The sequence below is a fragment of the Chionomys nivalis genome, chromosome 6 (assembly GCF_950005125.1).
Source record: "Chionomys nivalis chromosome 6, mChiNiv1.1, whole genome shotgun sequence".
Lineage (NCBI taxonomy): Eukaryota > Metazoa > Chordata > Mammalia > Rodentia > Cricetidae > Chionomys > Chionomys nivalis.
In genome coordinates this window covers 42,327,918-42,353,691 of record NC_080091.1, presented here as the reverse complement: position 1 = coordinate 42,353,691, position 25,774 = coordinate 42,327,918, and the positions used below count along the sequence as shown (strand labels likewise).

Below are 25,774 nucleotides of genomic sequence, written 5' to 3'. Positions count from 1 at the left end.
CTTCTGGTCTTCTGAGCTGCCACCAAAATTGTCCATTAAGCTCTGCTGCTAGCATTCTTGATTTTGGTTTGTTTTTCTGAAGTCTTTCATATTCCTGCTGTAAGGCCAGGTCAAAGGCTTTGACCCACATCAACAGCCGTCAGCAATGACTTCACCTTTCTGGGACCAGTTTTCTGTGTAAGACTTTAATCATCATGACAAAATATCTGACAAGCACAACTAAGTGGGAGAAAGGTTTGTGTTGGTTTGTAGTTTCAGTACCCTCATGGTGGAAGGACATACAGTAGAGCAAAGTTTCTTACCTTCTGACAGCCAGGAAGAGAGAGAGAGAAGGGGAGAGGACATGGGCGATGAGAGATGGACAAATAAGATATCCCTAAGATCTATCAAAGTGCCCTACTTCCTCCAGCTAAACCTTGCCCCTTAAGATTTCCAGCATTTCCCAGTACAGTGCCACTCATCTGCAGAAGGCCAAGAGTTCAGCATGTGTGCCTGTGGGGGACATTTCAGATTCAAGCCACAGCACCTTGTATTCTACATGAAATTGCTGTCTATCTCATGATTGTCCCGTTCCTGGTTTTGTCCTTTCCACCCTTCATGCCATTGAAATCTTGAAGACTTGACTGACATATTCTTTGTACTTCTGTAACCTGATTTTCAGAAAGAATGAATTCCCTCCCACATAGTGTTTACCTGATGCCTCAAGCTTTTTTTCCCCAATTTAATTATTATTATAATTTATTTTATGAGCATGTTTGAATTTGCATGAATCACATGTGTGCAGGTGCCTATGGAGGCCATATCTCCTGGAACTGGAGGTATAGGCAGTTGCAAGCTGCTCAATGTGTATGTTGGGAACTAAACCTGGGTCATCTACAAGAGCAATAAGTGCTCTTAACTGCTGAACCTCAAGCAGTTAAGTCTAGTCTAGTCCCTCAATTTGTTTTGTTGTTGATACTTGCTTATGACATTTTAGGGTTTTGTGTGTTTCTTTGTTTTTGTTTTACATGGAGGCATCCCCTGGATTTTAATTTCTTGAGGGAACAAAGGAGACTCTTATTTGATGATTCTTTCTAATGTGCAGTATAATCTTTTTGCACAGTACTCATTCATTAGATGTTTGACTGAATTAACTCAGAATCACTTTGCATTGTGATTTCAGAAGGAAAGGACTTGGGTCAAAGTAGCTTTTTGGGAGACTTTTGAGACTTAGTGCAGGGCCCAATATATAGCAGGTATCAGTAAGTGACAGCTTTTAGCTCAGTTGAACAGATGTAGAAAACACTAGAGCTTGGTGCTTTAGCTACTTTGGTGTTGGTGTTACCATAGTACCTTATGAAAACAATTTCAGTAATTGGGCTCATGGTTTCATAGGATTTTAGTTCATCTGGGGACAGCATGTGGGAACACTTCACTTCATGATGGCAGAAGCATATGGTGGAGGCTGTTCATATCACAGCAAACCAGCAAGCAGAAAGTGAGACAGGAAATGGGCAGGGATAACATAAACCCAGAGTCACTCCTTTCCAGATGACCTCCTTCCTTCAGCTACTTCCACCTTCTGAAGCGTCCAGTTCTCAAGTAGCACTGTTACTGAGGGACTAGACATTCAGAACATGAGCTGGTGGGGGATATTGCATAATTTTGGCCTTTCATGTCCCAGGACTCATGGTCATCTCATATGCACAATGCGTTTAATTCAAATTCAACTTCTTAACAGCTTGACATTGTTCAAAAGTCTGGTGCCAAGTGGTCAGCCATGAGACCATATACACACAGGTAACTTTATATGGATTGAATAGGTTGTATTTGTATATTGAGGGAATAATATACATGTATTTGTTTGTATATCTAAACAATTAAAGAAAATAAAAGGCTATGAATTTGAGAGACAACAAGAGAGTGCCTGAGAAGGTTTGGAGGGTGGAAAGGGACGGGGAGAAATGGTATAATTATACTGTAATTTCAAAAAATAAAAAACTTGCAAAATATAGTCCAATGTCTCTATAAGAGTCAAGGTAGCCTCTTAGCTGTTGGCCTGTCTATTTGTGATGGTTAATTTTCATTGTCAACTTGATTAGATTTAGAATTAGGAAAGAAATGCCTGGATATATCTGTGAGAGTGTTTTCACAGAAGTTTAACTGAGGAGGAAAGATCCATTCTGAACGTGGGTGGTACCATTCCACAGATTGAGGTCTAGGATAAAATGGAAGCCAGCGGAGCACCATCATTCATCTCTGCTTCCTGTCTGCAGACAGTATGTGACTAGTCACCATATACTGCAGCCATGCTTTCCCTGCCATGATGGACTGCAAATCCTCCTTTAAGGTGCTTTGGTCAGATACTTTGTCACAACAGTGAGAAAAGTACTTAACACTTTGTAAAGTCAAAACTGAATCACATGCTTTTGTGTACAATGACATACTAAACATTACCACGTAAAAGGGAGAGAATGGAGGAATAGCAAGAAAGGGTGGGCAAAAGCAAAGTTGAAACCCAGGTTGGCAAACAATAAGTCCTGTAGCTCCCAGGGCAGGTAGTGATGTGATCCAAGCTTCAGTGACCTGGGTAGCTCTTGCCATCCCACTGCACGTGATCTCTCCACTGTACTCGTTCCATTTGGTATCTTTCTTCAGCAGATGTTCTATGCTCCTGGCATCTCCAATATCTTGGTGTCTGTCATTACTTAAGCTTTTTTCCCCACCCTCACAGCTTTTATTCATGGTCTCTCAAGGAATCTGACCTTGTTACACATTGCCTGACCTTCCTAAAAAATCTGGGTAGAAGCCTCTATATTTCTGTAACGGTAGCATTCTGTATACCTGTAAAACCTGTATCCATCATGTGACTTAACTCCAATTCAGTCAGTAACCAGGCTTCTTTGGAGCACAACTGTAGCAGGTTTTTGAGTGCTTGGATAGCTGGACCTGGGAAAACATTCCCCTAGGCAGCTCCCATCAAAGGAAGGCCTTTCACAGGAATTTTTAATTGTGTTCCCCTGCAACCTGCCATAGGTGAGTTTGGCCAGTTTCCTATTGTCCAGGGACAGACCTCTTGGCTTCCAGTCTCTAATAATCACACACTTTTCTGCAGCTTCCAGCTCAATCCTATTCTGTGCAGATTTTACATTTGTCAAATCCTCTGTTCTGTTTGCTGTCAGTTCTCACTGTAAACCTGGCTAGAAGCCTTCAGTAACAACAGTGCTATAGCCCAGATGCTCTTCTGCCACAGTAATTAGCCCATTAGCTTTTTGATTTTGTAACCTTTATTTTTATGTTATGTGTATAGTTGTTTTGCTTGCATGTGTGTTTATCAGGTGTGACCAGTACCCAAGGAAGCCTGAAGCAAATGCTTGATCATCTGAGACTGGGATTCCAGGCAGTTGTGAGCTACCCTGTGGGTTCTGGGAATTGAACTAGGGTCCTCTGGGAGATCAACCAGTGCTCTTAACCACTGATCTGTTTCTTCAACTTCTAGTCAATTAGCTTTATTTTTTTTCAAAACTTATTTATTAATTATGTATACAGCATTCCTCCCATGTATGCCTGTAGGCCAGAAGAGGGCACTAGACCTCATTACAGATGGTTGTGAGCCACCATGTGGTTGCTGGGAATTGAACTCAGGACCTTTGGAAGAGCAGGCAATGCTCTTAACCTCTGAGCCATCTCTCCATGTCAATTAGCTTTAAACTCAGCCTTCCACAGAAGTTTTCTGGGCCCCACCAGCATCATATATGATGGTCTTTTAGCATTCTATCCCATTTCTGTAAACTCATTAAATTTTATCCCACAAGTCATTTCCAGAGGCTACTTTGACATATTTAGTCTCAGGAGACCCTTCTTTTGGTATCATTTTCATTGGTTGTGACCAAATGTCCAATAGAAACAAATTACAGGAGAAAAAGGTGATTTGGGCTTGTGGGTTCAGTTTTTCAGGTCAGGAAGACATGGCTGGGAAGTTAAATGAAAGCATGTGGCAGAGGCTGTTCACATCATGGTGGATGATGAAGCACATGGTGAGATAGGATGGTCATAGATAATATACCCCCAAGGAACTAGGTCCTCTTTCCCCATGACCTAGTCTTCTAGTGAGGTCCCACTTGCCAAAATTTCTAAAGCCTCCCAAAATTATGCTCATCTGGGAACCAAGCAATTTAAACAAGAGCCTGTGGGGATATTCTGGAGTCGAATCATAGTATTGACTTGGTTGATTATTTACACTACTTTTTTTTTTTTTGGAGACAGGGTCTCTCTATGTACTTCTGGTCCTCAATGTGTAGACCAGGCTGACCTTGAACTCACAAAGATCTGCCTGCTTCTGCCTTCTGAGTGCTGTAATTAAAGGTATGCGCCACCAGCACCTGGGTTTGTTTGCACTACTTTATTATGACAGTGCCCACAGATTTAATTCTAACACATGTATATAAAGTAAATGTCATCTTATCAGCTATATCTACATTTCTTTTTTGGCTTAGGAATGAACTGGAGAGGGCTTTTGCATAGATTCAATATGGAATCTTAAACTATCTTGAGGAAGCTTGTCTGTAGGTAAATAGGTTTTTGTATATGACTTAGGTAGGTTAGTGGAGAATCAGAGTTGTTAGATATTATCTGCTGTTTTTCACTTTAATCTTTCAAAATCTGGGGTAACTGTTGAAAACTCCAAATTTTTCCCCTGTTGCTAAGCTTTGTCCATACTGTTCTGTCTCTTTTGTCTTATCAGCATCCCACCCCTCTTGTATTGGGAGCAGATAGATGACAAATTATGTTTGAATGTTAATACTTTAAATGATGATGATGCTATTTAAGTGTGTGTGCTTTACTGATTAAGTCTTCAAAAGTGGCACCTGTTGGTTCCAATATTACATGGAGCTCCTTCCCTGGAGTAGCATATTAGTGGCAGTTTATTGTATTGGCTATTTACATTTATCTCTTTTCTTAATCATTGGAACTTGTGTATTGCCAATCTCTTAAAATCTGCTCCAGAGATTTGGAAATGATAGTATTGTCTCAACAGATGAACTTGCTGTATTGCTAGTGTCTGTGTTACAAATACAGGCATTGGGGCAGCGGATACAGAATATTTGAGAGTCTTCTCTGTATGTGCGTGTTTCTAGCCTGAGCAGTGAATGAATGAGTTATAAGAATGTAGGGTGTGGAGGGTTATGGGGGTGTGGCCAAGTAAATATTTATCATGAGTCAGTTGGTTCTGTGGAATGTAAAACACATGAGGTTAAATGAGTAAAAATAAAACTATGCCACAGCATACTTTCAGGTACAATGTGTGTGCGCGTGTGCATGGACATGCATGCATGTTAGTACTATGTAATTGGGACAGAGGCATTTAAATGAGTAGGAGGGGATTTGTTTTTCTTTCACCCTGGAGTCTGTTTCTAACGCAACTGTATTTTCCAAAGCATCTTTGAAGTAGTAGCCAATGCATCACTATTTCACAATTGAGTCTGACTACAGCTTTTCTATGGGCGGGGGAGGTAATAACCTCCCATTCATTCATAACCCCAGATTTGGGCTTTTCCTACTTCATCCTCCCAAGGTGCTGCAGTTACAGATATGCCAATACACCTATCTTTATGTTTTTGTTGCAGACTTTTGCTAGGACTCTGAAGGAGTGTTATAATAAGCCTAAAGTTAAAGTTCATTTTGTTAAAGGATAGTATGTGTGTATTAGCAAGTTTTTTTCATTGCTTTAACGAAGTATCTGAGGTGGCTTGTTTGCAAAGAAAAGAGATTTGGCTCACCGTTTTTGGAAGTTCAGGGTTAAGGTAGGTAGTCCCATTGATGAGGATGATGGGTACGTTTCCTTATGATGGAGAGGGCGGCATCTTTCTGAGGTTTCCACTGCAGTGTAGTTTGCATAATGTAGTTTTGGGTATTAGTAGCTGTTAGAAAGCTTACTCTTTTAAAAAAAAAATAAAAGATTTGCTATTTTATTTGAGTGTGTGCATATGTGTGTCTGTCACATTTGTGCGAGTGCCCAATCTATGAGCTGGAATTATAGGTGTCTGTGAGCTGCCTGATGTTGCCTGGGAACTGGACTGGAGTCCCCTGGAAGACCAGCAAGCTCTTGTAACTGCTAAGTCATCTCTCCAGTTCATAAAGCTTATTCTTCATTTTATTTTTGTGAGTGTTTTGCCTGCATGTATATAGGTTTAATACGTTTTACAGTTCACAGCTGTAGAAGTTTTTATACCTAAGCACTTTGACAAGCTACAGTTTTTACATTGAAAAATTATATGCATGCTGTGAGCTAATATTTTACATGATAAAATGTTTTTAACTTTGAAAAGTAAGTTTTATGGAGAAATATCTATGTCTGAGAAAACAGAAAGATGATAGGTCCATGTGGAGCAATTTCCACAGTACAAGACTGGCCCAGAAAGTGTCCTGGAAGGAAAATCATAGCACTTCAAACAACCGAATAAATTAATATGATTGATAACTTTCAGTTAAATGTAGCTCTGGTTTGTAACATTGACCAACCTTTTGATTTCATTTGCCTGGCAAGAACTGCTTGGCTGGTTACCCCAGTTGCAAGAAGATAGCTCTGCAGTCCCTCACCTCCAGGCAGCTGACTGGTGATAAGTCTGTCTGGTAGGTAGGTGTTCTGTTCCCGCTCTGGCGCCTGCACTGTCAGTTGTCCCTTTCTGCTCAGGTCTGAAGGGTGAATTTTTTCACCTACATGCCAGTTCTCTCCACAGGTTTCATGTTTTGCAGTAACAGATTTTCTGAAAACCTTCTTTTGTTTGTTTTCTAGGTAAACTTGCTTAGGAAAAAATAATTGTTTTTGAGACAATGTCTCATTATGTAGCTCTGACTGATTTGAAACTCACTGTGTAGACCAGGCTGGCCTTGAACTCACAAAGATCCACCTGTCTCTGTCTCATGAGTGCTAGGATTAAATAGCTGTGTTTCTATTCCCAGATTAGAAATTTTAAATGCGTATTTTAGAGTGAAGTTTTAATTGTTCCTATTTCAGGTTTTAATTTTATAAATTTAGTTGTTTATTTTTTACCCATTTCATGGTTTTTAAAATTAAATAATTTTATTATCTTTTTTGTATGTAATGTATGTATGTGTGGGTGCATGTGCCTTGCCTTGGTGTGTGGGTATGTGTGTATGAGGGTCAGAGGACAGTTTTGTGCAGTTGATTCTCTTCTCTCCTTCTACCTTTATCTGGTTTCCAGTATTGAACTTAGGTAGCCAGGCTTCAGCAAACACCTTTACTTGCTGAGCTATCTCACCTCCCTAATTTCATTTTCTTTAATTATTTTTCCAAGAAATCCTTTAGGATTCCATTCCATTTGTTTTTGCCTTGGGCTTTTGTTTTCTGGCTGTGTATTTTTGCATAGGTGCAGTTTGTCTATTTCATTTGTGTATATAATTCCCGTTCCCTTTGGTTCACATCTCTTAAGTTTTTAATTTTGTAAACTGTTGAATATGAAGTTTGCCCCTGCTAGGGGAAAGGAGCATTTTTTTTTTTTTTTTTGATTTTCGAGACAGGGTTCCTCCATAGCTTTTTTGATTCCTGTCCTGGAACTAGCTCTTCTAGACCAGGCTGGCCTCGAACTCACAGAGATCTGCCTGCCTCTGCCTCCTGAGTGTTGGGATTAAAGGCGTGCGCCACCACCGCCCGGCTGGCATTTTTTTTTTTTAAAGGCAAATAAACTACTTTTGTAGCCCCACTGAAGTACTCAACATCTAACACATCTAAGTGAACTGAGCATCTGCCTTGGTTATTGTAAAGTGAGAAGGTACACAGGTTTTCTTCTGTACATAACTTTTCAAACCAGAGACATTAGTAGACACCCATGAAAGCTTTCACATCTGGGCATGTTTGACAGTTGCGGGGGCGATAGAGAATTGGTCCAGATTGGATGGGAAACTCTTCCCTTTATTGACTTATCACACATATAATCTAGCTCTTGATTGTTCTGCTTTGATGGAAATCTAGTCAGCGCTCTATAGAACTTACTGCTTTCACCTACACTGGACTCATTAAACCTTGGTTCTTCCTTTTGTCTTTATCTTTGTTCTTTCTTTTCTTCCTCTTTTTTTTCTGTTGTTGGTGGTCTAACTCAGACTCATGCCTACAGCACATGCTCTGCTGCTAAACTACTGTCTTTTTTTCCTCTTCTTTTTAATGCACAGCTTTCTGCTGGGCATGGTCATACTTGCCTTTAATCTTAGTGCTTACAGAGTCAGGTAGATCTCTGTGAGTTTGAGGTCAGCCTGGTCTACATAGTGAGTTCCAGGCCAGGTACGCCTCATAGTGAACCCTATCTCAAAACAAAACAAAACAATCCTTTTATTTGTTCTTTGACAATTTTATACATATATACAATGCGTTTTGATTATATTCACTTCAACTCCCTTTCTACTCTTTCCAGACACCTCCTAAGAAGTCCATCCCCCTCCCTCCTTCTCTAATGCAGCTCCACCACCAGTCATTTACAGTGACTCCATTGTCTTTACCAAGTGGGGCTCCCCATCAGAGTTATCATCTGGTGGGGCGTCACCTGCTGTGTACTCCCATGGCCTCTGGCACTTCTCCTTTTATTTATTTTTGTACCCCCACTGAATCCAGTTCGTGCTACTTGTTGGAATGCTCACTGATTGTGATGTCTTGTTCTTATGCAGGAAACTACAGCTACGGTAGTTCACGAGTGCGATGTCTGTGTCCTACCATAGCACATCTCATCCAGCTCTTACTTTCTGACTGTGACAGTCTCAGAGCCTGAGGAGGAGAAAATTGATAATAGTTTTCCATTTAGGGTTGAGCATTTCTATTTTATAAAAATATTTACTAAGTTAGTATCAGGTAGTAATCTAAGAATAGTCCTTTGGTATGAAAAGAATTTTAATTGCTAGTGGGGAGGCTATGCTTCCTAGTATAGATTATCATTTTGTTTCTGCTACTGACTAGTAAAAATGCAGTTGCTTAATCTTTATTCAGCTTTTCCTGTTGTCATAAAAAAGAATGTGGTCCCATACTAGTTTTTTTATTGTATTTCTTAAAAATAAGCTTTTTTCATTTCCTAAGACTTAATACATAGAAGGGAACAGAAAACTAGGTATAGAGAACTGTCCATTTGTATTTTTTTTTAGATACATATAGGAAGCAAGTTGACTGAATCAGCTTTTAGCCCTTCTTTACTGTTTTCAGTGCTAGTTTTAGTTTGGGCTGTATATTCTTCATGGTTCTTCTTTCGGTTATACATAGACTTTGGAGGCTGGGCCCTTCCTAAAGAGAATGGGAAGTGTCTACTTCAAATCGTGTGCCAAGGTCAGAAATAGCAAGCAAGACTTACTTAAAAGTAATTTAGCTAGCAAGGCTTGTTTGGTTTTTCGAGACAGGGTTTCTCTGTGGCTTTGGAGCCTGTCCTGGAACTAGCTCTGTAGACCAGGCTGATCTCGAACTCACAGAGATCCGCCTGCCTCTGCCTCCCAAGTGTTGGTATTAAAGGCATGCGCCACCATCGCCCGTCTTTTCCTTTTCTTATCCTTCTCCATTTATATTTCAAACATTTATTTATATGTGTGTTTATGTTTGTGTAGGCATGCATTTGGAGGTGAGAAGACAGCTTGAGAAAGTCAGCTCTTTCCTTCCACTGTGTAGGTCCTGGGAATTGAGCTCAAGTCATCATAAGGCTTGGTGGCGAGTGCCTTTACCTGCTGAACCATCTCTCCATTCCTCCATTCATCTATCCATCTAGTCTTTGTGTAAAAGTTCTATAGATACCCAAATTAAATACTTATGGGAATAAACCTGCAAGTAATAAAAACCATTTAGCACCAGGTATGTTAACAAAAGGCATGCTCTTTGTAATGAGGAAATTACTAGTTAAAACACAAACTGCAGAAACAGTCTATGAGATAGAAGAGAATGGCTGCAGGATTCACAGGGAAGTGGAAGTTGGCATACTGAGGAATGAAGCCAAAGCCTACTAGAAGAGTTTGGAAAATACTGAGGGATAAAACCTTTGGGTTGTTGTCTTTGTGTTGGCAGTACTGTGCACAGGGCCTGGTGGTAGGTAGCCTGTGATACATGTCAGGTGGAAAAAGGTGAATTAGAATCCTGGGTGAAGGCCTTATACCCACACCCGTACACTCACAGTTGTTTTCCTCACAGTGCTCCTACACTGTTATTTCCCAAGCCTCTCTCCCGGAGTTTATTCTCCTGTGTTTGGACTTAGGAAATCATTAGTGCAGTGTAGTTTTGATCACCTGCTAAGGCCTAAGCGTTATGCTAATAAGTAGGACATGGAGTGTGTCACAGTTTTTACTGGAAGCCTTGCAGCCTTGTCTGTGACGAAACCTACCCTAGAAGCCAGAAGTAGTCTAAAAGGATGCCATGGCTCAGTGTGCTAAAGATGGTAACTGCCTGTGCCGGCAGATGATGATGACCTGGAGGAGTAATGGAGACAGGAGGCTAGACTCCCACTGCTGAGGCACTAGCATTTCAACAGTACTCATACTGTTTGAAACCTTATTCAGAATAATTACTTTTTCTCTCTTATGAATCACTTTTCTTTTAAAGTTTTAATTCATTTGTGCTACTAAAACTTTCCCTATCTAACTAGAGGGATGATTTAGTTTTTTTTTTTTTTTTCATTTTTATGAGCATTGACTGTTGTATGCCTGTGTGAGGGTGTAGGATCTCCTGAAACTGGAGTTCTAGACAGTTGTAAGCTGCCATGTGGGTGCTGGGAATTGAGTCCTGGTTCCTCTAGAAGAACAACCAGTGCTCTTAACCTCTGAACTATCTCTGTAACCCCTAGAGTGATAATTTTTAACAATGCTAAATATTTTCTACTAATATCCTCTTATTTTGCCCTTGAAGTCATTGTGACTGGTGTCACCTGTTCCTGTTAAAGTGAGGCCAGGGGGTTTTCTTTAACTGACTGACTATGAGCAGTTCTCATCCGAGAAGCAGCTTTCAGAGCGTCAAGGCATACTTTGGGACATACTTGATTTCTTCAGTCCCTATATTAGCTGGGTTCCAGATGGTAACTATTTTGTTACCTGTGTCCCAGGTGGATCACACTTGGTGGTGATGGCCTTGAGCGTCCCTGCTATAGCTAGATGAAACATGTGGCGTGAGGGAGTTGTAGCCCTTTTGAGTTAAGATGTTAAAATTTAGGGGCGTTGTCCCTCTACAGCATTGTGTACCTGTTTTTAACTGAACCCTTTTTCCTGGTTACCCTGGTCACCTGAAGCTTAATTTATTCTTGCTGTCCCTTAGAGTCTGACCTTGTCATTGAACCATCCACAAGTACATTGAGCTGTAGTTTAATTTGACTGTTGGAATTAAGTCCGATAAAGCATGAGTTCTACCCTGTCTTCATGGAAGAGGGATTTGTAACTGTTACAAAGGTTAACAAGTCTTTAGCTTAGCAATGGTCATTTGCAGGAGTGAGTCAAAGACAGTGTCCAGTAGAACTTCTGGTCAGCATGAATGTCCCATATTCTCACAGTAATCATCAGACGTATGTAGTATTTGGGCACTTGAAATGTGGCTAGTGTGACAGAAAGACTGCCTTTTGTTGTTTTTGACTGTTTCAGCCCAGTTTGGCCTCAAACTCTAGATTCTCCTGCCCAGCTTCCAGGACACTACAGTTCTAACATATTCTGCCCTACTCAGCTCAAGAAACTGATTTTAACCTGGATTGTGCAGTGACACTCTAGAGTGGTTTGGCTCGACAGTTCTGCTGGGAAGGAGGCGAAACATTTGCATGCTATGTTTAGCACATGATGTAAAGAGATGCTACGCTTTCAGGTGCTCAAATTGTGTACTCCTATTTAAAAAGCTCTTTTGTAAAACTTACAGAAAGCATGTAAGGTAAAGGAGCTGAAAGAAATATTCTACGGCTAGTAGGACTCTCCCAAAGTAAGTGTACTGACTGCCACAGTAGCCAGGTCCTTATAGCTGTCCCTCTTTGCCACTCTGTGAATGGCTGCACTGGAACACAGAAGAGTCTAGGGACAGTTCACATGTTATCTGCATTATCATGCCATAAAGATACTGTGGACTAGGAAGGTGACTTAGTTAATAACATGTTTACCATGCAATGCAAGCAGGAGGATTTTTTTCAAGACAGGGTTTCTCTGTGTAATAGCACTAGCTGTCCTGGAACTTTCTTTGTCAACCAGGCTGGCCATGAACTCACAGAGATCCACTTGCCTCTGCCTCCCAAGTGCTGGGATTAAAAATGTGTACCACCATGCTCAGCAAGATATTTAATTTTTTAAATATTTATTTATTCATGTATTTTATATATATGAATAGTCTGTTTTCATGCACACCAGAAGAAGGAATCTGACCTCATTACAGGTGGTTGTGAGCCACCATGTGGTTGCTGGGAATTGAACTCAGGACCTCTGGAAGAGCAGTCAAATGATCTTAACCACTGAGCCATCTCTGCAGCCCCTAAGATACTTAAATCCAAAAACTTTTAATACAAGTTTGTGTGTGCATGAGTGTTTGCATATGCATGTGTGCCACAGCGTGCATGTGGAAGTCAGAGACAACTTGCAGGAGTCAGTTCTCTTCATTTACCATGTGAGTTTCAGGGATGGAATTTAGGTCTTCCTGGCTTGGATGCAAGTGCCTTTACCTGCTTAGCCATCTTGCTAGCCCCTAAAGATATTTAATGAAACTGGCATTTGTGTTTTGTTTCTTTAAATGGATCCACATTTTGTTCTGGAATTAATTTACTTCAGACTAGAGAACTTTGCATATTTCCTGTAGGGCAGATTTGTCAGGAATAAGTTCCTTCAGTTTTCACATGTTTGAAAAAGTCCATTTCACCTTGGCTTTGAAAGGTAGCCTTCTTTGTAAGTGTGGAGTACTAGGGTGATGGGTACTTTGGTGTTCTAAGTCTTGCTCCATTACCTGCTCACTTCCATGGTTTCCAACCAAAACAGGACGCTGTCCTTACATTTGAACACAATGTTTCTGCTTTACTCTGGCCACTTTAGGATTTTTCTGTTGCTTACAGGTTGGAATTATTTTATTGTGCTGAGCCATTTTCTTCATGTTTCATGCACTTGGAGTTGCTTGAATGTCTTGCTCATTTAATGCCTATCAATTTTGAAATTTAATTATTTAAAAACATAGGGTGTGTGTGTGCACATGCATGTAAGTTTTAATCTATTTAAGTGAACCTATTTTTCTTCTCATTTTTGTCTCCTCTTTTGAATAGTTGTCAGACATTGTAAATTTTATCTCCTTAGGCCTCCAAAGAACAGTTTGGTTCTTTGGGGTCTTGTAAGATTTGTTTGGGGATAGTGATGGTTGCTGGTGCCAGGTTAGGAGATGGAGGCTGGAGGATCAGCTCAAGACCAGGCTATCCTGATCTACACGAGATCCTGTTTCAAGACATCACTATCACCACCATCACCACCCCCCAAAAAGAACCAACAGAAGATTTGTTAGGCAGGACCAGACCAGTATTTAGACAATGGCTAATTCTTCCCAAATACAAAGACCAGACTTGCTGAGTTGTGAGTTTCCTGACCTGGCTGGAGGTACTGCTTGCTGCTTTTGGGGGATCAGGTACGGATTCATCCTGTGCTGTGGGGGCCTCTGTTAACCACCAGAGCTGACAGAGTAACTCTGTGTGAGGCAAGAAGAAAATACCATTCAGCATGACTTGGTAGCTAGAGTCTGACCCCGATAGTTTATTGCAGGTATAGTTAAGTACAACACAATTTGGTAAAATATTTCCTGGTGTAACACAATCCCATGTGCACAAGGAGACATAATTACATCAAAATTCTTCTCCTAGTACTATTGCTTATTCCATGAAGATGGTTCTAGAGATATAGGCTACATGTGTTATCTTAAGGGCCTAGGGGAGGATCTGGTGTGGTTTCAGTCATACAGATAGCATAGAGATCATTTAGCTCATTAGCCATCTTTGGTCCTGGTTCTGGGAGCTTGGGGGAGTCAGGTATGTCCTGGCCCTACAGATAGCACAGGGGTTACCTAGACCAGAAGTGGGTGGTATCAAAGGCCCCTTTCACAGGGTCACATATCAGAGGTTACGATTCATAATGGTAGCAAAATTACAGTTATGATGTAGCAATGAAATAATTTTATGGTTGGGGGGGGGTCGCAGCTTTAGGAAAGTTGAGAACCACTGACCTAGGCTATTAGCTACCTTCATTCCCATCTATCTTCTGGGCAGCAAACAAGTTGTGCATTTTTCCCTTTGAAAAGACAACCCTGTGTGTTTAGCACTAGGTTTCCCTAATGCTTATCTGTGAGCACAAGGACCTTTGTGCTCCCAGCCTTGGCCTTGGATAGTTCGTTACTTATATACACCCAGCTCTGACGTTTCTTTGTTATGCAGACCGTTCTCTAATGCCCTGTGAGTTCTGCTGCCTGGATTCCCTTACTCTCCTTCAGCTGTTCAAGTCCTTTCAAGTCTTGGCTGTTTTTTCACTAACTTGTTTGTTTCAAGTGTGCTAGGACTGAATGTTTTTATTGGTATCTGTCAGAAATCTTGCCTGGGAACCAAACTATGGAAAATGATGTAATTTTGAGAGACAGCTGGAAAATATCAGCTGATTGAAAAATGCAGAAAAATCTTTGCTTTAATTTAATTACCTTTCATAGTTCAATAAAGGATTTTTGAAGTCCTCTTTTTGTGAGGATTTTTGAAAGTAGCAAAACACTTATTAACAATTAGAATTGTTTTCTGTATATTGAATTGTGTAAATTTTATTGACACCTGGGAAACTCAGGAGTACGTCTTTGTAAGGAATGTCTGTCTACCTTTCACTGAAGGTGCTGCTCTGAGTCATGCTTAGGGGCTGAAGTTCACAAGCTGATCAATGCTGCTCCCCTCGTTTTTATTTCCTAGTGGGCTACATAGCTAGACTCTGCCTTAAAAAACCCAAACCTAAAAGATGAACAAATAAACCCATTACTAGACATTGAAAGTGTGTTTGGGGGATGGTATTAAAGGAAGAGTGAATCAGAAGTCCAGTTAGGAGAGGCCAGAGCAGATCTGACAGTGTCGCCTGTGGTTGTAAAACAGGAGGTCTGCTTCATCTCCAGTTTTATGAATTCCTGATTATCATCCCTAGTTTTTAGCCATACTAAATACATAACAATGATTTGCGAATTTAAATTTAAAGTTTTTTTTTTTTTTTTTTGATTTTCGAGACAGGGTTTCTCCGTAGCTTTTTGGTTCCTGTCCTGGAACTAGCTCTTGTAGACCAGGCTGACCTCGAACTCACAGTGATCCGCCTGCCTCTGCCTCCCCAGTGCTGGGATTAAAGGCGTGCGCCACCACCGCCTGGCAAATTTTTCTATAACCATTTTACCAGTCCAGTCTCTTGAGATAGGAAATGATTATTAGTGTCATTGCACATAAGCAGAGATCAGTCACCCTTATTCTCATTCCAGATGATATCAAAATTTTAAATTTACAGTGTCACTTAGTTTAAAATGCTACATATAGTTTAAAATTAGTTTAAACTACACTTAGTTTGAAACTACTCCACAGGAAAAATGTTACAAGTTACCAGTTACATTTTTAAAAGGAGGAACACCTTCTTTTGAAAATCATCCTCACTGAGCAGTGGTGGTGCACACCTTTAATCCCAGCACTCAGGAGGCAGAGGCATGTGAGTCTCTGACTTGGAGGCCAGCCTGGTCTACAAAGTGAGTTTCACGACGGCCCGGGCTACACAGAAAAACCCTGTCAAGAAAAACCTAAATAAATAATTAATTAATACATCAAGATAAAAGTCATCTTACGACTTTGTGTCTACATGTGACTCATTTTTTGTTTGTTTGTTTCTGTAGGTTCTGCCAGAGACTGACATTTGGCCTCAATGTGAAATGAAAGTTGAAAATTGCATCTCCATTTGTGTCGCTATCATGGTATTGACTCACTGGTCATGCCTGAAGAGGGAAATTGTGTTGTAGAGAGCTGACTGCTGCGCGGTCACTGCCTGTCCTCCATGTCCAGCTCCTCTTCTTTCTGCTGGAGTGAAATTCTCTCCGGATACCAACAGAACATCCGCTGTAGAAAATGCTTTTTGTTTTAAGGATGTCAGCAACCTAAGTTCATGCGCCCTGTCTGTACAGCTGTTGTGGATGGTTTGCCATCTGAAAGTACCTCACGTTCTTATCCAGGCCCCGTGTCTGTTTCTGACATGTCTCTGCTTCATGCATTGGGCCCAGTGCAAACCTGGCTGGGACAAGAGCTCGAGAAATGTGGCATTGATGCCATGATTTATTCGCGGTATATCCTCAGTCTTCTGCTGCATGACAGCTATGACTACGACCTTCAGGAACAGGTATTTTTGTGTGTTAAGTGCTTTATGACATTTGATGGCTGTGTCTACTTATATTCTATCTTTGTGATTAAATACCCCAACAGAAGTTTAACTTAAGGGAGAAAGTTTATTTGGCTCAGAAATTCAGATTATGGTTTATAATAACAAGGCAATCATAGTTGCAGGAGCAAGAGAGAACTGGTCTCATTATATCCTGTTAGGAACAGAGTAACAGTGAATGCATACATGCTAGTGCTTAGCTTGCCCTCTCCATTCTGTATGGTCCAGGGTACTCTGCTCAGGGAGTGTGCCACTCATAAGGAAGATGGGTCTTCCCACATGCACCTGAGAATCCCTCTCACGTTCTCAGAGGTGCCTTAATCCAGACAATCCCTCACAGGTGTGTCTTTAGGCCTGCCTCTTGGGAATCAGGACTAACTTGGTATTTGTATATTCTTTATTTATTTTTGAAGTAGAAGGGCACATTGCCGAAGCATTTGTTTGGAGATCAGATGATATCTTATAGGAGTTGATTCTGTTTCTACCTTGTAGGTTCCAGGCATTGAACTCAGGTTATCAGGTTTAACATCAGGCACCTTTACCTGCTGAATCATCTTGTCAACCTTGTATTTGTACATTCTTAAGGATTTAAAATATTTTTATTTTATGTGTGTGAATGTTTTGCTTGTGTGGATATATGTGCACCATGTGCATGCCTGGTGCCTGTGGAGGTCAAAAACTTTGATCCTCAGTTGTAAGCCACCATGTGAATACTGGGAACCAAACCTGGATTCTTGGCAAGAGTCAAGAGTTAAGAGTGCTCTTAACTGAGCCGTCTCTAGCCCCACAGGTGTACATTCTTAAGATTTCCAGTACTCCAAGTCAGAAGTAATCATTGTGTAGTATGAGGAATTTTCAATTTCAAAATTCCTGTCAATAACAAGATTGTTGTAGAATATCACTGTCTGGTCTAGTTGTTAACTTCATAGACTTTCTCCTTGATGCTTACATTCTGACATGGACTTGTGACTGGGAATACATTGATGACCTGCCACCTTTGCACACCGCTGTCCTAAATGTTGGTTTCTACTGTTAGGAAAGTTAGTCACAAGTCTATTCTATTTCCTTCTGTTCCAAGGTAAATACTGTATTTATCTAAAAGAGGACCCTAAGAGGGTCATACATGGATCTGCATAGGAAGGTGAAAAAGACAAGATCTCCTGAGTAAATTGGGAACGTGAGGGTCACAGGAGAGGGTAGAAGGGAAGGGGTGAGGGGAAGGAGAGGAGTGGAGAAAAATGTGTAGTGCAGTAAAAACAAGACAATTTTTTTAAGAAAACATTAAAAATTATATTAAGGCCGGGAGGTGGTGGCGCACGCCTTTAATCCCAGCACTTGGGAGGCAGAGGCAGGCGGATCTCTGTGAGGTCGAGGCCAGCCTGGTCTACAAAAGCTAGTTCCAGGACAGGAACCAAAAAGCTACGGAGAAACCCTGTCTCGAAAATCAATCAATCAATCAATCAATCAATCAATCAATAAATGATATTAATCACAGAACACAAAACAAATCACAAAACCCTTAAAAATCCTGTTAAGCCATGACTTTACCAGCCATCACCGTGTGTCACTTTTAAGTCTGTCATCAAACATTTTATTTGATGGATGTATTGAGTTTAAAGTCAGAAACCAGTCAAATGTTGATTCTAAAAAATAAATAACTTACTCTCCAAGAACTGCTGCCAGTCTCCTCTAGAGAGACATTCTTCCCAAGCACAAAAGTGGGCTCTAGCTAACCCTGTGTGCAAACTTTACATACAATCTTGTTTTTAAAAATTATTAGTCCAAAGAAAGTGGTATTTTGTGAGTGATTTTGTTTTAAATCATTGTTACTAACATTGATAGCAGAAACAAACTTTTATTGACAAGAAGCTGGCTTTGCCCTTCCAACTCCCCCCCACCCCCCACCCAAAGCCCTAGAGCCCAGGAAATAATACAGAGACTTTCTCTGAGATTCCTAATATTTTTATACGTCACTTGCCCAGAGCCTGTTTTTTCGTAACTGCTGTTGGCATCCTTGGGCTGGGATACATCTGTACTTTTCTGGCTTTTAGGTTACTTGCTGCCCTGTCTAGGAACTAGGTCAAATAAAGTTTTGTCTTGTGTTTTTGTTTATCTTTTGTTTTACTTTGATATCCCAGACTGTCCTTGAATCTGAACTGATAATCTTGCCTCAGTCTTCTAGGTATTGGGAATACATATGCCAACATATCCAGCTCTAGTAAGGTTTTGAAGGGATTGAAAACCTTATCACTGGGTGGTGGTGGTGGCGGCGGCTGCAGCAGCGTACACCTTCAGTCCCAGCACTGGGGAGGCAAAGGCAGGCAGATTTTTGTGAGTTCAAGTCCAGCATGGTCTACAAAGCAAGTTACAGAACAGCCAGAACTGTTACACAGATAAACTTTGTCTCAAAAAACCAACCAACCAACAACAGTAGCAAAACAGAAAAGAAAAGCTTATAATTATCTTTAGGATCAGCCTTTTAATTTATTACTGTCTTTCTAGAAAACGTAAAATAGATTTTTGAGAGGCAAGTAAGATGTTCTCTCTGCAAGCATGGAATGGTCGTTCCAGAAATGAGGAAGTTTCTCATAGCTACTTCAGTTCATAGGGAATGGGTTGTTTTTGGTAAGACTTTAACTTCTCATTTCTTAGTTGTTCGTTAGAATTCTCAATCTAGAAGATTTTATCAGCAGCAATACATTTTCTAAGCAAGGTATTTATGTAACAAGTGCTGTGGGATGTTCAAGGTAACATGCAGATGGAGTCAAAGGAGAGTGTACATATACATGATTCTGACAGATGTGGTCAAGTCTTCTTTGGGGTCTTATTCATTGCAACAAGTTGGATTCAGAGATCAGAGAAACAGTGAGTCACCACCCAAATTTGATCCTCTTCCCAGGTTCTGGTTTATTGCTACACAACAGATAAAAGCTGGGGAAAGCACACTATATCTAGAGTTATGAGGAGGATCTATATGCAAATAGGCAGCCCTAAAATACTATTTTTTGAGGGGGCATTGTGTGTGTGTGCATATTCAAATGTGTGTGAGTATAGACAGAGGTCTGTGACATCAGATTCCCTTCCTTAACTACTCCCCACTTCATTTATTGTGACAGGGTTATCGGACCTGGGTTATGCCAATTCCAGTTCATCTCGTGAGCTTACCTCTGGGATTCTCTGTCTCTGCCTCCCAAGTGCTAAGATTATAGCTGGCTGCCATGCCTAGCCAACTTTTTACATAGGTTGTGGGAATCTAAGCTCTGGTCCTCACACTTGTACAGCAACTTCTTTATCCACTAAGCATCTTCCTGGTCACCAAAAATGCTTCTCTACTTAGCCCTGGTAAGGCAGAGGATACTTTGACTTGTAGGAAGGAAGGTCAAATAAAAAATGGTTATTTTTGTTAGATTTATTTTCATTATGCTTTATTTATGTGTATATATTTATGGTCTTGTTTGGGCAGATGCTCTTGGAGAAGGAAATACAGGCAGTTTGTGAGCCACTCAGTGTAGATGATGGGATCCAAACTGGGATCTTCTTCAAGAGCATTCAGTTGTCAACCCCCTGTGAAGGTGGCAGAAACAAATGTTTGTTTCAAATTAAAACTACCTCTGGAACTGGAGAGATAGCTCAGCAGTTAAGAGCACTTGCTGCTCTTCCAGAGGACCCAGGTTCAATTCCTAGCACCTACATGGCAGCTGACAACTGTCTGTAACTATAGTTCCAGGGGATCTGATACCTTCACATCAATGCACATAAATAAATTTAAATAAATTATTAAAAAATTAAAACTACCCATTAGGTGTAGAATTACTTTGCAGGAGCATGTAGTGTTAATGGAAAATGTTTACAACCGGAGATATGTATGTGAGGAATGTGCATGTCAGAGCAGCTTCAGTACTAATGCTGATAGCATGAGCTTGGGTCCATATTCTGCCCAGGACACCAGAAGGACTTATTTTTAGTGGGGCAAAGATGTGAAGAAGCAGAACCTATTTCAAGAATGGGGGTCAATGGGGTGTGCTTTTCAAGGGTATATCTTGTCCGTGCTGCTTCCCCATTGCCCTTACTCTTCTTTCTACCCTGCTTCCCAGATGCTAGTAGTAAGACGCTTCCTATTGCTATACTCTTTTATTGTATTCTCTACCTTGCCATGTAGTATGAAAACAATGAAACCTGCTACATGGTGTGGCACACGCCTTTAATCCCAGCACTCAGGCAGCTCTGAGTTTGAGGCCAGCCTGGTTTTCAGAGCGAGTTCCAGGACAGCTAGGGCCACACAGAGGAAACCCTGTCTCTAAAAACAACAAACAAAAACCGATGACACTATGAACTGAAATGTCTCAAACTATGAGCCAAAATAATCTTTCCCTCTTTCAGGATTTTTCTCAGGGGTGTGTGTGTGTATGTGTTTACTTGTCAATGCAACAGAAAGCTCTTGGATGCACACTTGTTATCTTTTTATCAACCGTGCTCCATTAAAAGTCAACTGGTTAACACTGAATAAGATCAGGTATGTTTCTTCAAAGTCCTAATCTGGAAAACAGAACACAGTTATCAAGTTCCAAAAGCAGATGAGACAGAAGAACTCCCCAGGTAATCATCTTATTTTTTTAGCAGCTGCTTTTCTAGATACACTGGTGAGGTAACATAAGGTTAGGGCTTTGATTGACTTCTTCCTGCTGTCTTCTATCAAAATGAGATTGGGACCTGAAGAAAGAAAAAGAACATGGTATTCTAAAATACAGCTGGTGTCACTGCTGTCTGCTGCTAAGCATCCACCCCTGCCTCCCACATCTTGTTAACAACCTCCTAAAGAACAGAAGCCCAGTGAGTCTGAATGAGACTGTGTTCCCCTTCTCCCCCAGCACACACACTACTACCCACTTCAGGCCCTAGGTGGCTGAAAGCAAAGTTGCAGGGCTCACCTTCAAGGATCTGCTCCAGAGAGGCATGAGAACAGCCAGAAATGAGCACTCATGTTCTGCATGGTGCGTGAGAACATGATGCCCAGTGTCGTCAACCTCTATATGAGGAGCTAGGTCAAAACTGAGTTGAAAGGAAGAGGCAGCCGGAGAAGCAGAGGAGAAGCCCAAGTGCCCTCAGAGCTTGGAATCAAACCAAGCAAGGGCCAGCCCTACTTCTGGACGGGCAGCTGGGTGACTTCCCTTCAGGCCAGCTCAGCATTAACTCAACAGTGGGGAGGGACATTTATATTCAGTATAAAATAAAAGTATTTTAGGTCTTTTTATGTTATACTGTTTTAAAAATCTGATGATTAGTTCAGTGATTTTAATAAAATATTAGCTGGGCAGTGGTGGCGCCTAAAAAGGGTAGTATGTGCAGGGCCTGGGTTCTATTCCTAGTACCAAATTTTTTTTTTCTTTTCTTTTTTCGAGACAGGGTTTCTCTGTGGTTTTGGAGCCTGTCTTGGAACTAGCTCTTGTAGACCAGGCTGATCTCGAACTCACAGAGATCCGCCTGCCTCTGCCTCCCAAGTGCTGGGATTAAAGGCGTACGCCACTACCGCCCGGCCTTCCTAGTACCAAAATTAAACAAAAGTTTTACAATGTGAATTATATCAGTGTTAACACCTGATCTTAAAAGGTGGTCTGTGTGGGCATGTACTTAGATCTTTGTTTGTTTATGTGTGTAGGTGGGTATGTACTCAGTTCATTTATTTATTTTTTTGTGTGTGTGTGTGTCACAATACATGTGTGGAAACCAGAGAACAACTTGCAGAAGTTGGTTCTCCTTCCACATGTGGTCCCAGGTATTTAGCTCAGGCTGTCAGGTTTAGCAGCAAGTTTCTTTACCTGATGAACCATCTCACTGGTGCTCCTTTTGTTTCTGAGACAGCCTCACTGTAGTCCAAGCTGGCCTGAAGTTCATGATCCTTCTGCCTCAGCTTCCTAAGTACTGAGATTACAGTTACGTGCTGTTAAACCTGGCATCTAAGATGGCATATCTTATGTGTTTCTTGCCAGATTTGGGTTTTTCTGTAAAGGGAAAAAAAACTCACTTTAACAACTGAATAATTGGGAATAAGTTGCTTTTTTTTTTTTTTTTTTTTTTTGTAGTGGTCTTATTATTTTACTTAGACTGGCTTGGAACTCCTGGGTTCAAATCATCCTCCTGCCTCAGCCTTTGAGTATCTGGGACCACAGCCCTTCATGACCGTGCCTGGCTTGACTTATTGGTTTTCTTGAGTAAGAAATGCTAACTTTGAGCCCTAATCCGTCAAATATTACCCTCTTCCCAAAGAATTAGTCATATTTGGCGGAGAGATGGAATCTAGGACCTCTGTGCTAGAGCCCTGCAGCTATGGCCCCGCCTACAAAGCCCATTCTCACTAGTATAGATATATTACACAGACTCATTACTTAATTAGATTTAAATTTTTACCAGTAAAAATCTTAGAAAATTTTTCTATACTATTTCCTTAAATTATGTATTCTTTTGACCTTAACTATTTTCAGTCATACTCTCTACAGAACATATTTTCTATGCCTTGTGAAGCCCACTGTTTCTTCTGCATAATTTGCCCCCTCAACTGGCCAGATTTCTAGTCAGTGTGTATTTGCCTTAGTGATCATTCCTTCTTGGAAACCTTTATCTCCCAGACCAAGAAGAGAACATCCATCTTCAGTATTTCCTTAGTGATTGCCATCCCAGAATGGTTGGCTCACTTCTTCCTGCTAGACTGCACATCTTCCAACAAGTGGAGTTTATGTTGTGTTCTTTGTTACAGCCTAATGCCAAAGGGAAAACCTGCTGGTAAGAGGGTGACTCTTTCTCCAGGTACACACAAAGCCCTGCCAAACAGGAAACCTGAGGCTGTTGCCAGGTACCAGGTTCAGGTGGAGATCCACAGGCTGCCTTGTAATTCTGTCAGCTTTCAAGCTTTGAATGTAATGCTTCTTTTGATCTTTGAGTATGACTCTTAAGACAGTATAAATGATAAAAATCTTACTTTGTTTCTTGGGATCGTATTCATCACATTTCTTCTCAGATGTGTGGTGTGTGTGTGTGTGTGTGTGTGTGTGTGTGAGAGAGAGAGAGAGAGAGAGAGAGTCACTAAAATAATATCATACTGTAGTTAACTACTATATTACCATAGCATTCCATGCCAGTCCACTTCAAATTCCTTTAGTAGCTGTCTTGTCCTATGTCTGCATGACCATGACTTATTTATCCATGTTCTCCTATTTGACATTTAGGTTATCTCTCCTTGTAAATGGAGACTGTACCTTTGTTTCCCAACCACCCTGATACAGATAATCACACAAAACTATATTAATTACAACACTGCTTAACCAATGGCTCAGGTGTATTGTAGCTAGCTCTTACATCTTAAATTAACCCATTTCTATGTTTTTATATTTTACCATGAGGATCTTGGTTTGTTACCTCTTTCTCCTTCAGCAGCTACTTGGCATCTCTCTAATTCTGCCTTCTTTCCTCCTCTGTTTGTGCTTGAATTTCCTGCCTTGCTATATTCTGCCCTGCCATAGGCCAAAGCAACTTCTTTATTAACCAGTGGTAATAAAACATATTCACAGCATACAGAGGGGAATCCCACATCATCTCCTTGTTTGCCATTATTGACAACAATATATTCAACATAGATTTGCTAAATTGTTTACATTAGTGATCATTTCCTCTGGAATTCCCAGTGGACTTATGAGATCAAAAGTACATGCTTAAGATGTTTAACATTTGCTGTCAAACTGTACTTCATAAAGACCTCATGTCCTTGTGAGTTTGCAGTTTGTACAGACTGCTGAGTGCATGTCACCTAGACTGAGCTGTAATAGATTTCAGGGTCTGGATGCTCATTAAGAGCTCACCTCAGCCCTGGTAGAACTAAGCTCCATCGTTTCCAGTAATTTGCAAGTGACTCTCCTGCATGTTCTTTTTGTTCTAACTTTTTATTTTATGTGAATGGATGTTTTCCTTCATGTATGTCTGTGCATCAGTGCATGCCTGGTGTTCACAGAGGCCAGAGGAAGCTAATGGATCCCTTGGAACTGGGAGTTACAGAGAGTTGTGAGCTGCCATGTGGGTTCTGGGAATTGAACCCAGGTCCTCTGAAGAGCAACCGGTGCTATAAACCACTGAGTCATCTTTCCAGCCTCACTTTAAAATATATATATATACTGTGAACCACAGAAGCTTAGAGTATTTTCTCTTTCTTGAAGAAGCTTTGAGTCAACACTGTTAAGGCTCTGACCTTTGTTCTTGTTACAGAACACAATCTGTCTCTAGAATATATCATAGATAAGAAGTGTTGGGTCTCAGATGTAGTCTAGTAAAACACAGTCAATAAATGGAAGCGCTGATCATTCTCATTTGACTAGCAGCATTGTTTCCTTGGAAAATGGAAATAACATCATTTACCTCCCCCCCAAAAAAAATGAGTTCTAAAAATCTGTTCAGCAGATGACTATTACAGGTTCTGAGTATGAGAGGCACAAAGGGGTCATCTGCTTCCACTCATATTTGGCAGCAAAAGAGTTATTTTTGTGTTTTGGATCAAAGTGAAAATTGGGTTGACGGTTGATGGTTTGTGTTTTGCTCTTTAAAAAAATGGTTGGAATTTATAGTTGTGGTTCTTTTTCTTCAATATACCATGTCCTTCATTTGCTTTTCTCTATTTCCCGAGACCAGTGCCCTTCTGAATAGTAACTTCCTTTATTCAGTCATTATCTGCCCTGCCAAGTCTTTTCACATCTTGTCTTTCTACTGTTTTAATCACTTTATCAAATGAAAGACTTGCAAGCAAAACAGACTAGCAAGGTGATAGAAAATAATTCTGTAAGTTTTTGCTTTAGGGAAAGAAGGGTTAAGTAAACTTATATTGGGTTATGATATAGCCAGAGAATTTGTAAAGTGGGTAATGTGGGTAAAGATCCTACTGTGACTTCATAAGTGCTCTTTAAAAGCACATGGGAAGACTAACTGAAGCACACTCAATTTTTCTTGTTTTTACTGAGTGACAATACAGTAGCTGGTGTCCCTTCCCACCTTCTTGCTTTTGAAATTGTGTTTAGATTTTTATGCTGGTGTATATAAGCCGGGAAAGATAAGCTGACAATCCCTGTAAACTGCTTTATACTTTTTGGGTGTTCTTTAGACAGTAAGGTAGAAAAATGAAGATTTAACCATTTAACTGATAAGCCATAAAACCTTACCATAGCCTGAATACTCACTGAAACTATAGCAGAAACTATGGGAGACATTTAGTGTATAGTATAGAGTTTATATTGGGTTTCAGTTGCATTTCTGTTTACGTTCAAACATGAGTTGATTTGCCAGTTGGCATATCTTACCACTGCAAGTAGGTTCTGGAGAAGATGAATAGTTTAAGCAGACTCCAGTGAGTGCTGGGTTCTAATGC

The 25,774-nt window shown here is 40.6% G+C and overlaps 1 protein-coding gene across 2 annotated transcripts in view; it reads left to right on the top strand.

Moving 5' to 3' along the window:
- Window positions 1–25,774, top strand: part of Kiaa0232 (KIAA0232 ortholog) — a 61,144-nt gene that overhangs the window by 5,751 nt on the left and 29,619 nt on the right. For both annotated transcript variants that reach the window (XM_057771469.1, XM_057771470.1), the window contains exon 2: window positions 15,839–16,335. In XM_057771469.1, the coding sequence (XP_057627452.1) occupies window positions 16,105–16,335 (231 nt within the window). In that variant the 5' untranslated portion in view covers window positions 15,839–16,104. The remainder of the gene's footprint in view (window positions 1–15,838; window positions 16,336–25,774) is intronic.